This window comes from Cryptomeria japonica, chromosome 1 (genome assembly GCF_030272615.1).
Source record: "Cryptomeria japonica chromosome 1, Sugi_1.0, whole genome shotgun sequence".
NCBI lineage: Eukaryota > Viridiplantae > Streptophyta > Pinopsida > Cupressales > Cupressaceae > Cryptomeria > Cryptomeria japonica.
This window is the reverse complement of record NC_081405.1, coordinates 247,609,098-247,622,650: the sequence shown is the minus strand read 5'-3', so window position 1 is coordinate 247,622,650 and position 13,553 is coordinate 247,609,098. Positions and strand designations below refer to the sequence as shown.

Below are 13,553 nucleotides of genomic sequence, written 5' to 3'. Positions count from 1 at the left end.
AAAACAATAACAATTACAATAAAAGGGGTTAGTTGTACAGAGATATAAATTCTTCTAATATGAAGGGAAAACAATTGTAGTGAATATCTAACCTGGTTGTGCATACAGAACGCTCCAGATTGAAAGAGCCAACAAAAGATTGAAGGTAACTGTCTTTAAAATTGCTCCGTCGATTCCAATTATTGTTGGTGTAAATAATTATTCATCTTGGATATTATTACACTTACTTAAGTTTACTTAGGATAATGCATTTCATAGTAGTTTGGATATGAGACACTTGGGTGTTTGTGCCACATTGGGATAGTGTGTGTAGGAGAAATTCCACCTTTTATGGTGTTGATCTTGTTATTACACTATCATATCCACTTATTGTGGAGTGATAATTCTACCTTCGGTGGGTGATCTACCTCATGTGGAATATTATATTATTTCTCCTACCTACCCACACCTATTTCCTACCTACCCTTGTTTCTTATTGAGCCACATGTCATATTTGTGTGCTCATACATATCCCTAGCCTTGCCTATATAAGCAAGCTCATCTACATTGTATGGAACAACTATTGAACTATTGAATCCAGTTAACTATTGAATCATTTTCTATTGATGAGAATACAGTTTATTCTTGTCTTATATTGTGTCTCTATTTTGTACATTTCATTGAGCTCTTGATCTTGGCAAAATCTAACATGGTATCAGAGCCATTGGGGCTTCATTGATTCGTCTTGAAGAGACATTATTGCGACGTCAAGAGGCAGATCTGAGGAGTAGCATCTTTTGGAGGCGTCCTAGACCAGATCCGACCTCTCCATTGCGTTCGGAAGGCCGTTTCCATGAATTTTGGTTATAAAGTCGGCCTATTTTGGTGAGAAAATTTTTTTTCTCCAATTTTGCTATATTCGTACGGATTTCGAATTTTCCATTATTTTTCTGAAAAAAAAAAATTTCCTTTTCTGAATATATTTTTCCAAAAAATAAAAATAAAAAAAAAAAATTTGAAAAGTCAAAAAAAAAAATTGGAAAAAATAAAAAAAGATCAAAAAAAAAAATTTGGTTTTTGGGGGGTCCGCAAACCCCCCCCATGCCCTGTACCTGCGCGTTGCAGGTTTGCAGGTCCGCACGCGCCGTACCTGTTCGTCCCGCGGCCTGCAGTGTACCGCGCCCGTCGCCGCCACGTCCTCCACCTCGGCTCTGTCAGCTCGCGCACGTACACCGCCGATTCCTGCAGATCTCTCGCCAACCACCGCCCGCAGAGACTTGCCGGACTCTACCGCCGACGGCGCTCCGGCACCGCCTTCTCCCGGGCCGCGCCACCTCCTGCCGCGCCCGTCCACTCGCCTCCGTCGGTGCCCAAATTTGCCGCCGGTGTCTCCTACTTGGCCGACGGTCAACCTAACCCGGAGGACCCGCGCCCCGCCACGTGGCAGGCGGCCACTAGCCCGCGAGTACACCCGTACACGTAGACTGACACGTCATCTCGGAACGCAGACCTGCCCAGTCATCTTTTTGTATGGTACGGACTACACAGTCAGCTGTACAGTCACCTGCCACATCATCCGTCCGTACAGTATGGATGCCCAGTCAGCAGAGGGCAAAGTTTTTGCGACGGTCATACGGTCGTCAAATTTAACCCAGTGAATTGCTGATGTCAGCACCACATCAGCAGGGTTTGAAAATTTTTGGACCCCCTCTCATTTGCATTTTTGATTTTGCAGTTCAACTGCAAATGGCCATAACTTGCTCATTTTTGCTCCTTTTTTGGTGTAATTTTTTTTGAAATGGGCTAGAATTTCGTGCTCTCCGCAGTGGTGAAGAAATTTTTTAATTTTGATGCATGTATTTTTTCAGAAAATGCAGTTTTTGGTGACTGTCCCTGAGTAATCCCAGTTTTTGCAACTTCAGAGGCTTCGTTTGAGGTCATACGACCTCCTTTTTAGGTGCTGTTTTTTTTGAAAGTGCGTATTTTTTCGTCTACTTTCACATGATGCTATCAAATTGATTCCATTGTGAGTATAAATTGTACTTTCAGATTTAGGCCATTTTTGGCTCTCTTGGTACTTGTATATTTGCTTGAATCTCAGTTAGATTCATTGCACTATTTATTGAAGTCTCTTGTATCTCATTTGAGAAGTTGTAAAATTTGCATCATAATTCCACTTTGCCTTGTTTTGCATGTGGCTCATTGTAATCACACTAAGTATAAAATGCCATAATCATCACTTTAGGGGGGGTACTTTGATTGATTGAATTTGGGGGGTGTCTCTTGTGCTTTTGTGCTCTTTTGTTCCTTCCTTTTTGCTGCTATGGGTTCTTCTAAATTTCCTCTCTTAACTCCACATAACTATGCTACTTGGAAAATTGATGCATGGAGTAAACTTATGGAAAGAGGACTCACTCATTACATTGATGGAACTATTGTTGCTCCCGCTGATCCTAAGGTTGATCCAGTTGGTCACTTAGATTGGCTCACTAAAAATATCATGGCAATTGGTACCTTAAGAAAATATGTATCAAAGGATCTCATTTTTCATATTGAGAAATGTACTCTAATCAAGGATGCTTGGCAAAAGTTTCAAGACTTATATGGTCAAGTTGATGAGATTAGGGGATATCAAATTGATAGTGATCTCACCATGTTGGATCCCAAGAACTTTGATACTATACAAGATTATGTCACTAAGGCAAATGAGTTGAGGGCACAACTCAAAGATTGTGGCATTGATAAAAAGGATACTCAATTGATATTCAACTTGATAGGGAAGCTTCCACAAGAATATGCAGCATTTGTTTCTAGTTTCCAAACCCATAGGATGACAATGGGTTCAAGCTACAAAATGCCTACATTTGATGCTTTCAATGAAATGTTGATGATGGAACAAACTAAGTTGATAAGCATGGGCATTCTTAAGGCTTCTTCTAAGTCTCAAGCATTAGTGGCAAATCAAGGGAACAAAGGAAATCAAGGAAAGGACAACTCAAACAAGAAGAAATGGCAATTAAAGCCTAAGGAAAAAGCATCAGCTTCTCCAAAACAAGGAGATTCATCCTCTTCCAAGAGAGATAATTCACCAAAGAGGGAGAGACCTACTTGTGCTCATTGTAAAAAGATTGGTCATGAGGAGCATCGTTGCCATTCTAAGAAGATTGATGAGCTCACACATATCATCAAAAAGCATAACATTGATTTGCCTAAAGTCTACAAGAAGGATGATTCATCAACTTCCACTTCCTCACATTCAAAAGGAAAAGGGCAAGCATTCATGGCTTCTACAAGTGGAAAGACTCACTCTTTTGGAACAAGAAAAGGAAAATCTCTATGTGATACTATCAGTCATGATTCAGAGAGATGGCTTCTAGATTCAGGGGCTTCTCATCATATGGCATCTTCGTAGTCTATGTTCTCTACATTTGAGCCTTGCACCATGCCACAAATTTTTATGGGCAATCATACATACATGGATGTGATTGGGAAAGGATCTATTGACATTGGGGATAACTCCTTCAATGATGTGTTGTGTGTACCCCACTTGACAAACAATCTCCTTTCTATCTATCAAATCACACATGGTGCAACTAAGAGAGTTGTGGAGTTCACACCTAACTCAGTTTTCATTAGAGACATGGAGAATAGAGCTATCATTGCAACTGGGGTGGTTGATCATGCATCTCGGTTATACTCCTTTTCAGATTTTGTTGATGATGATGATTTCACATTTGATGATTCTACACATGATGATCACACTTATTGTGATGATTCAGATTTTGAGGAGAACTTTGGACACTTGAACATGGAGATTCTCACATGTGACCCCATTCTTGAGTCTTGTATCTCATCTCCTCATATTGATATCACATCACCTATTGCACCTGATGATGCAGATAGTGCGATAGTTTTGCCTTCATGTGATTCAGTGCAGCAGGATATTCATTGTCTTCCAGCTTCAGATTCATGGGATGATTACTTGACAGACATTGCAGGTTTATTTGTGGAATCCTACATTGCAGATTTGGGAGACATCATTGATGACATTCATCTTCTCTTTGATGAAGATGATCCTTCTTCGATTGTTGCGAGGGCACACTCTGACCCTCTTGTTCATTCTCTACATGATCATTCTTTCGAGGTTGACATGATTGTGGATACTTATGTACAGCAGTTGGAGGAGGTCTCTTTATTTTTTGAGGAGACATGTGAATCTTTGGGAAATGTTCTACATCCATCTCCACTAGATCTTAGAGTGCCTTTTTCAGCAGTGTGGCACAGTTTACCACCTTTGGAGGGGTTATCTTTCAGCATCGACATGGGGACACTTGAGCAGTTTTCAGAGATTCCTTTCATCATGAGTTTTCTTCATACATCTTCCCTTCATGATTGGGGAGACTTCATGGATACACCTTTGGTTTTGTTTCTTCCTAAGGGGAGGAATGTTGTTCGACGTTCGTGGAGCAGTTTCTTCATACATCGAGCTTCTTCCATTGTTACAGATTCTCCATTGAGGGGGGGTCACAGTTTGACTTCTCTTCTTCTCTCATATGGGGGGGACTTTTTCCTCACATGGGGTTTTGTTCCTCACATACTTCTTTGAGTTCTTTTGTATAGCTTTCTTCTCTCTTTTGGGGGAGGGTTTTTTCCCATTGGGTTTTTCTCTCTTTCCCCACTTTGTGAGAGATTTCATTGCATTGGTTTGCATGCATTTGCATTTGTTCATGGGTACCTAACATGGCCTAGTAGCCGGGACCCATCTTGCCTTGCTTAGTTGCATTGTAGACTTAAGTGCATTCCCCTAAGTTGCACTTAAGGGGGGGTGTTGGTGTAAAAAATTATTCATCTTGGATATTATTACACTTACTTAAGTTTACTTAGGATAATGCATTTCACAGTAGTTTGGGTATGAGACACTTGGGTGTTTGTGCCACATTGGGATAGTGTGTGTAGGAGAAATTCCACCTTTTATGGTGTTGATCTTGTTATTACACTATCATATCCACTTATTGTGGAGTGATAATTCCACCTTCGGTGGGGGATCCACCTCATGTGGAATATTATATTATTTCTCCTACCTACCCTTGTTTCTTATTGAGCCACATGTCATATTTGTGTGCTCATACATATCCCTAGCCTTGCCTATATAAGAAAGCTCATCTACATTGTATGGAACAACTATTGAACTATTGAATCCAGTTAACTATTGAATCATTTTCTATTGATGAGAATATATTTTATTCTTGTCTTATATTGTGTCTCTATTTTGTACATTTCATTGAGCTCTTGATCTTGGCAAAATCTAACAATTACAATGGGATTGCTTTCCAACCCACCAATCTGTGATTGATCTTCAATGTTTGGTATTTGAGAAAAAAAATACGAGTGTAGATTATTGAATAACATTTAACATTTGAGTTGGTTGTTTTTTTTGCTCTTTTAATTTCTTTTCTAGGTTTGTTGTTTTGTTGATGTTTTAGGTTCTGTTTTTGCTGTCGCGTTGTTTTTGGTATTTCATTGCATTTAATGCTATATCAAAACACAAGTTAAGACAACTTTATCTATTTGAGAAAAAAATGATCAACCTAATTAATTATTTGTGGCTAGAAGTCTCCATAATATTTAAAATGATTAAACAAGGAACATAGACTCATCTTTGCAAGTGGGTCCACAATGGGTGTGAAATTTACATGGTATATATCTAGAAGGGAGTAGATTGAAACATCACTAAATTCAATGACTTTAGAGACTCAATTATTTGATTTGTGTTGACTATTATTATTTGTCCCTCTCAAGCTAATTGACATAATTTTGATTATTAATTAATCAACCAATAGAATAAAAGTTATTTTTTATTTAAATTTTGAAAAATATGTTCTATTATCAATCCTTTGAAAGATTGTTATATGAATGATTTGTTTCATGTTTTGATTGGCCTAAATTACATAATGTCCTCTTCACAACTTTTTATTAATTTTTTATCATTTTCTTGTGATGACAATGAAATGCAGGAAATATTTTATTGCTTTTGTTTCACTATAAAATATCGTGTCTTCAAATGGAACATTTTTCATAATCTTGATGTTATTGAAATGACATTTAGTTGGTAAGAGGGAGGATTCATCAATTGTAGAGAGATGTTTATTGATAGGTTGACATAAAATATATTAAAAAATAAAATAAAATCATCATCAATAATTTCTTATGTAAGAAAACTAGAACTATAGAAAGTAAGTACTCCACTATCATCCACAATTTCATGTAAACAAAACTTTATAACTACAATAGTTAGTACTTCACTATCAATCTCACTATCTTTTCTATTATTTTTTTGGTAATTGTAATTTTGAATGAATTAATATGTAATTATAATCCTACCACTGAATCTCTTGTATATTTTTCAAAACCTTCGACAATATTCATGGCTAGGATATTATAAATCCCATAAAACCTTCTAAGAGAGTTGTGTCAGATTTTGCTACGTAGATAAGACCATGTTATCGCTTCAAATTTGATGGACTTTGAATCTAGAAGCCCTTTATGGATTTTTACTATAAAAGCATGCATAAAAAAATTATTCTTTAAAAAGCCCAACAAACAATCACTTCAAACATAAAAAAATAATTTCCTTAATTTTTTGTTTACTCCATCACTTGTATATTGTAGACTAATTTCCTTATTTGAATAGAACTAGTGCTTCTATGTATTTATTTCGCATGGTTGTTATAGGTGTAAATTTGTTTTTAATAAAAAAGGAAATGACATTTAGAAGCACTGGATACTGCGACATTGCTATTGTACAATTGAAGCTTGAAATTCTTCATGCGAGATTGCTACTATACAATTGAAGCTTGAAATTCTTCATGTAAATGAGTATTCTAGAACTTTTTTTTTTTAGATAAAAGTGGATGAAACCATTGAAATTATATTAATAATTTTGTTTTTTACATGTGTTTGGTTCAAAGAGAATTGAAGGGAAAGAACCAGTAAGAAAACCCTTCAGTATTGCTCAAGAAAACATAAGCCTATCTACCCATTACAAAAACCCATAGGCTCCCCAAGAAAAACCCTCCTAGTTACATAACCATCCGCATTAGATATAAAGGAAGCTACCTTAACTGGCATGCAGAAGAGAACTTATCAAAATAGAACAAGTGCCTTTAACCCAGATCAACCAAAAGTGGAACCATCCTGTCTAAGAAGCACATGTTTCCAATCCTATGATTAGAATGAAACTCACAACCAGAAAAGAACCTCTGATAAGTGAACCTGCCAAAACAAAAATGGTGAGCAGACATATGACAATCAAGATAAGGAGAAGAGAGGGATGTTGAATACCCTAAGGAAGCAGAATAAGACCAAGCCATAAGGTAATCCAAAGCAACAACCAAAGGAATAGCAGTAGGATGAGAAACCATTTGAAACACCAATCTATCGGCATTTTCCAATTCCTTAAAAACATCCACCAACCACCAATTTTAACAACTACTCCACAAAGAAAACAAAGCATTTTGTGTTAGTAAAAACTAATGTTAAAGAAGAAATGGATCCCAGAACTATGAGCATCCACAAATATAAATAAAAGAAACTCAAACTATGAAGAGACATCAAAAACATGATTAGCCCTCCAAATCATGAAAAGGCAACTCACAAGAAAAGTAAGCCAAGATAATGAGCAGAAAATGCAGGAGCTCAGCGGATGATGATCAACCAGTGATGAAGCATAATCATGAAGAAGAAACACAACCCCCTCGCACATCACCCCCAATCATGAAACAAGCAACTCGCAAAAGAATTTGAACAAACATGACTTCGGGTGACTAAGAAATGATGAAGCTAGCACAACCCCCACTCATTACCCAAACCCCAGCCGAACAACCACCATGCCTGCACCCTAACACATAATGAGCTAATGACTGTAAGATAATGCAAAAATACGAACACCATAGCAGCCATTATTACTAGACACAATGCCGTAGAGAATATAAGACACAACACCATATAAGCCTGAATCACCTGCCAATCCTAAGCATAAAACATCATCAAATTGAACCCAATCCCAAACCATAAACACATGATCAGAACATAAATTGGACTAAGCAGAATTGCCACCTAATCTCCAAACAGTAAATAAGCTCGAGGCACAAAACAAATGCAAAAACAAAAGGGTACCGACCAAGCAAAAGTATTCTAGAACTTTTAAATGCCAAAAGAAAAGACATTTAAAATAAAAGTGGGTTTACAGTAGATCTAAAATTTACATGGTACTCATCTAGGATGAAATAGATAATAAAGTTTAAGTAATACAAAGGAACTGTTATTTAATGCTTGATGGAGACCCTCATTCCATACATTTTCTTCTTTGAAACATCACAAAATTTTATGAATTTAAAAAATCAACTAATTAATAACTAATCAATAGAATTTTTAAATTAAGTTAATTGATCAATATAATGAAAGTACTATATTTATTTTTTATTTTTTTATATATTTTTTATTATTATTTTTTAAATATATTACTATTGTTTATTGCAATAGTGATCCAAGGAATGCCATCAACTAGCAAAAAGAAAGTTCACAAGGGATGATGTTAGATTAAAGGATTTATTTGTTATCAAATAGAAATTCAAAAAAACATAAATAATAAAATTCAGACACAACAAAATGTACAAGACAAACTTACACAATTAATAAAAAATAAACAAGAAAGTTGAAAGATTTGTGACAATTGAACTTCATAGCTAAATATAAATGAAATAGATAATAAATTTGAATGAAAGAAAATATTGCGTCTACAACGATATTGAAATTTATATGGTACACATTTAAAGAAAAAAGATAATAAAGTTCAATTAAAGAAAAGGTTGGATCTATAACAATATCGAAATTTACATGATACACATTAAAAGAAAGTAGATAATAAAATTGAGGTAAAGAAAAGTTTTGGTTCACAATGATTCTTGTACGCGAATAAAAGACATAGATAATAAAGTTGAAGCAAAGAAATAATCTTTTTATTTAATGTTTGATGGAGATATGTCAGAGACACACATCACTATTTTTTTTTTGTTTGAAATGTCATTAAAGTCATTTTATTTGAAAATTTGATATTTAACTAATGTTGACTATTATTATTTGACTCTCTCAAATTAATCCATATAATTTTGAAATTAAGTTAATTTATTAATAAATTAAAAGTTTGTTTTTATTTAAAATTTGAGAAATATATTTTATTATTAATCTTTAAAGAAAACATATGAGTGATTTGTCTCATGTTTTGATTGGTCTTGACAAAATTAAATGATAGGTTTTCATCTTTTCTCCATCAAATTTTTATTCAATTCTATTATTTTCTTGTAATGCTCATTAAAATGCAAGAATGATTTCAATGCTTTTATTTTACTAAAGTTTATATTTATGTAATGAATGTTGTGTTTTTAAATGTTGACATTTTCTATAATCTTGAAGTTACCAAAATGAGATTTTTTGGGTAAGAGGTAGATTCAACAATTTTTAAGTTGTGACATAAAAATATATAAAAAAACATTATAATATTTGCAATTTGTTATGTTAAAAAATCTAAACCTTAAAAAAAGTGAGTATTCGACTACCAACCACAATTTCTTATAAGTAAAAGAAAAAATACAAAAAGGTTAGTACTCCACTACTCACCTCACTATTTTTTCTATCAAATTGTTTGTAATTCTGATTTTGAATGTATTAATATGTAGTTATAAGCATGCATATGAATCACTTGTACAATTCCCAAAGCCTTTGACAACATCATGAAACTAGAATATTATTTTTGAGGATTTCACTTAGTCATAAAGCCTTTTATGAAATTTTATGTTAGGTTTTACTACGTAGTTAACACTATGTTGTTATCGATTCAAAGAGTTCATGATATATGAATATACAAAAAACATGATGGATTTTACTATGAAAGTATGCATGGGACATGACTTTCAAGAAAGCTAAACAAACAATCACTTGAAATAGAAATTATTTTTTTCCTCGAGTTTTGCATGCCCTTCATCATTTTAGACTTTTGACTGCATAAGTAAGTTTCCTTATGTGAATATCATGGGTGCCTGAGCTTTAAATATTATTGTCATAACAAATTAAAGTGCATTTAGTAGCATTGTACAATGAAAGATTGCTTTTACATTTCCATAAGCCTTTGACAACATCATGACTATAACATTGTATTTTAATATTTTATTCCATAAAGCCTTCTACAAGTGTTGCATTAGTTTTTTCCATACAATTAAGGTCATGTTGCTATCACTTTAATTTTGTTGAATTTTATTATGTAAGCATGTGTAGAATATGACCATTTGAAAAAATCACACCTATATTTAGAGAATGCAAAAAAAATTCAAGAGATATATTTCAATTATTTTATTTAACCCAAATAGAAGTCTAAGTGAATCTTTATTGCACCCTATATATAATTATAATTTTAATTTTACCATAACCATAATTAAGCCCTAAACATAATCTTAATTAATTTATAACATTAATTAAACTATAACCCTAATCCTAGGCATAATTGATCTCTAATTGAACCCTAACTTAAATTCAAATGTATTTATAACTGAATGGTTAGTTATACCTAACCAAAACATAATCTTAATTGAACCCAACCCAAATTGAATGGTAACTCCAACCCTAATCCTCATTGAATTCCAAGCCTAAATCACTTTGTCAACAATTATGAAATGCAATCAATATGATGGAAACAATTTCAAATTTTTTTCTTTTCCACTATGATTAAACCTTAGGACTAGTCTAAGTATATAAGAATGAATAAATTATGTTCTGCATGAGAGGAATTTATTGATGCTAGTCTTTAACATTGTAAGAGCAATTGAATCCAACTGAACATACAACATTATATAAAGCACATAAAACTTAAACTTTAAATTTCCTCAAATTTGATCCATAACAATTATCTAAAGGATAATAATAATGGAAAACGTTGTGATGCTTGTCGTTGCGCATGTGTTTCATACTTATGGGAATTCAAAAGTTGTTGCACTCTTCATTTCTATTATTTCTAGGGGTTGCCCTTTTGCACCTCACCTTTCTGTTGTGTGTGTTCTGCATAGGGATGGTCTGGGGTTGCGTCCACTTTACTCGGTGTAACTGACACTGCCTCTGGCCTTCTTCAGGGTTTGCTACCTCCTTGGCTACTGGTGGGCTTGATGTTGCCTCTGATGTTGGTGGTCCTGTTAGGGTTAATGCAAGTGCTAGTGTCCCTCTTGGACCTTTTGGTGAGCGGAGCATCGCTTATGTTACTAGATCTATTGCTACTCTTCCAAGGGGAAATCTCACCTTCTTCCTTGTGCCAAGACTTCCCCTATGGTGGTTTGTGCTCAAGATGTGGTGGAGAATGTTGCCTTTTACCAATGTTGTGGGCTGGTGTGCATAATTGTGGGGCTTTGGCCTTCCCTACTTGATCTTCATTGTTAAGTGAGTGATTCTTGGAAACCTTTGGTTACTAGTTATGAAGGCCTCCCCTTTTGTTGTCACTGGATTACGAAGGCCTCCCCTTTTATTGCCGTAGATGTTTCTCAATTGGTCACTTAGCTTTAGACTGTTCTCTCTCTCATTGTAAAGGTGTTGCTACTTAGTGGAAAGATGCCAATGTTGATCACTTGACTATCAAGACTTTTGATTCTGATTACTCTTCAAATGTTGATGTGAACTCCTCCCAGAATGAGGTTGTGCCTCTTATTGCTATTGTGGCCTTTTTTGGCCCCTTGGATGCTACTGGTGTACCCCCATGGCATTGCAGTTTCTTCTCCTATTGCTCCTAGAGAATCTACTCCAAGTGTTGTTTTGCAACAACAATTTGCTATACGTGTGGATGACTTTTCTAAGGGGGTTTCCCCGCTTGATCTTATTGAAAATGATGTCCCTAGTAATAGTATTGCTTGGACTATTGTTTGTCGAAGGCATAAAGGTAAGTACTCCCCTTCCTAAACTTTGTGTTGGGTTGGGGGTGATTCTCCCCACACTTTAGTTGGGTTCATATCTTTTTGCTATTGTCTTATTGTTGGTTTGATAGGCCTTTTAGCGATGGTCCTCTGACCTATTGTTATTGGCCTATTTGACCTAAACTTGTATAGTGTCAACACTCTTGTTTTGTTGCCTTCTTTTTGTGGTGGTAGCTAATCTAGCTTGAAAAACACCATGATTTTTGCATAACACGAGGGTAAGTCAAAAATTACAAATCTCGGTTATGCTCGGCAGAACTAGCTGCGTCTTTCATTTTTCAGCTGTGTATAACACTAAGGTTAGTCAGCCATTTTGGAGCCAAATTAGTGGTGTCCTCTTTTTGCCACCTATGGGTTGTTTGTATACAGGACCAACGCCCTTGTTTTATTGCTTATTTTAATAAAAACAATTATCTAAAGGACAGTAAACTTAAATTTAAAATTTCCTTAGATTGAATCTATAACAATTATTTGATTAAAAGAAGTCCTAACAAAATATTAAATACATTCAATAACTGAAGAAGTTTTGAGGCACGTGAATTGTTTGATAGAAATCCTTCGTGACGTTCATAATTGTCTAAGACATGGGATAAATTGGCTCTTTTCCACTAATGCACCAAGCTAATTTTGATATTGGTTAATAATATGATCAGCTCAACCAAAAAGGATATGCTATAGTATATTAATTATTAGATTCAATAGTCAATATCTCATCAAAATTAATATCATTAATTTCTTTTTTTAAATATAAATAATTAATATTATTTGTATCACCTATGAACTTAATAAAGAATAAAAGCATGTTTCACTAAAGTCTTTAGAACCCTTATTAAGGGTTAAGAAATAATATTAAACCTTAACCGTGAACCATTATAGAGAAGATGAGTGATTAGTTTCTTGTTTTTTGGTAATCAAAGGTATATATTCATTTTTATATAATAGCATGTTCAAGTTCTTAAGATGTCAGCTAATTTATTTTATCACTTGCTAGTATATATTATTAACTCAAAATATTTTTTATTATATAAGTAGGGGAAGGGCTTTGATTCCATAAATAACCGAATAGTTTAGAACATCAACCCAAACTAGCAACTAGCCCAAAAACTACCAGAAATATCAAACAAAGCCTCCCCCCAAACAAGCTAAATAAATATAACCAAAAACCGTAGAAGTATCAACCATATAGTTAGAGTTCATGATCGTAGACATTATACTATAACTAACACTAAACTTATGAGTCATAAGCATAAGGAGGCACACAAGCCAACTTAAGTTCTTAAGAAGGCAACAAACCTAATTATTGGGGTTAGAGATAAATCCCTAATTTTTGACCAACTTTTGTAGGTTCTCCTTACAATCACCAAGTGAGGGATTGTTGTCTTGAGTGTCTTCCAGCCTATCCCCTTGGTGTCCTTCATTATTCTTGATCCTATTGTTTATCTTGCTCTATTTTGAAATCACACCCATCACTGTCCTACACATGATCCCATAAGTATTCAAAATAAGGGAATTAATTGCCTTCTCCATTTGTATCTTAGTTGCTATGTAATCCTCAACTTTGGATTTAAC

The 13,553-nt window shown here is 34.6% G+C and overlaps 1 protein-coding gene across 1 annotated transcript in view; it reads right to left on the bottom strand.

The window, feature by feature from the left end:
• LOC131079714 (putative leucine-rich repeat receptor-like protein kinase At2g19210) overlaps positions 1-13,553 on the bottom strand; it is a 136,093-nt gene that overhangs the window by 8,393 nt on the left and 114,147 nt on the right. The window contains 2 exon segments of the mRNA XM_059209495.1: positions 93-164; positions 1,096-1,463. Coding sequence (XP_059065478.1) covers positions 93-164; positions 1,096-1,463 — 440 coding nt within the window.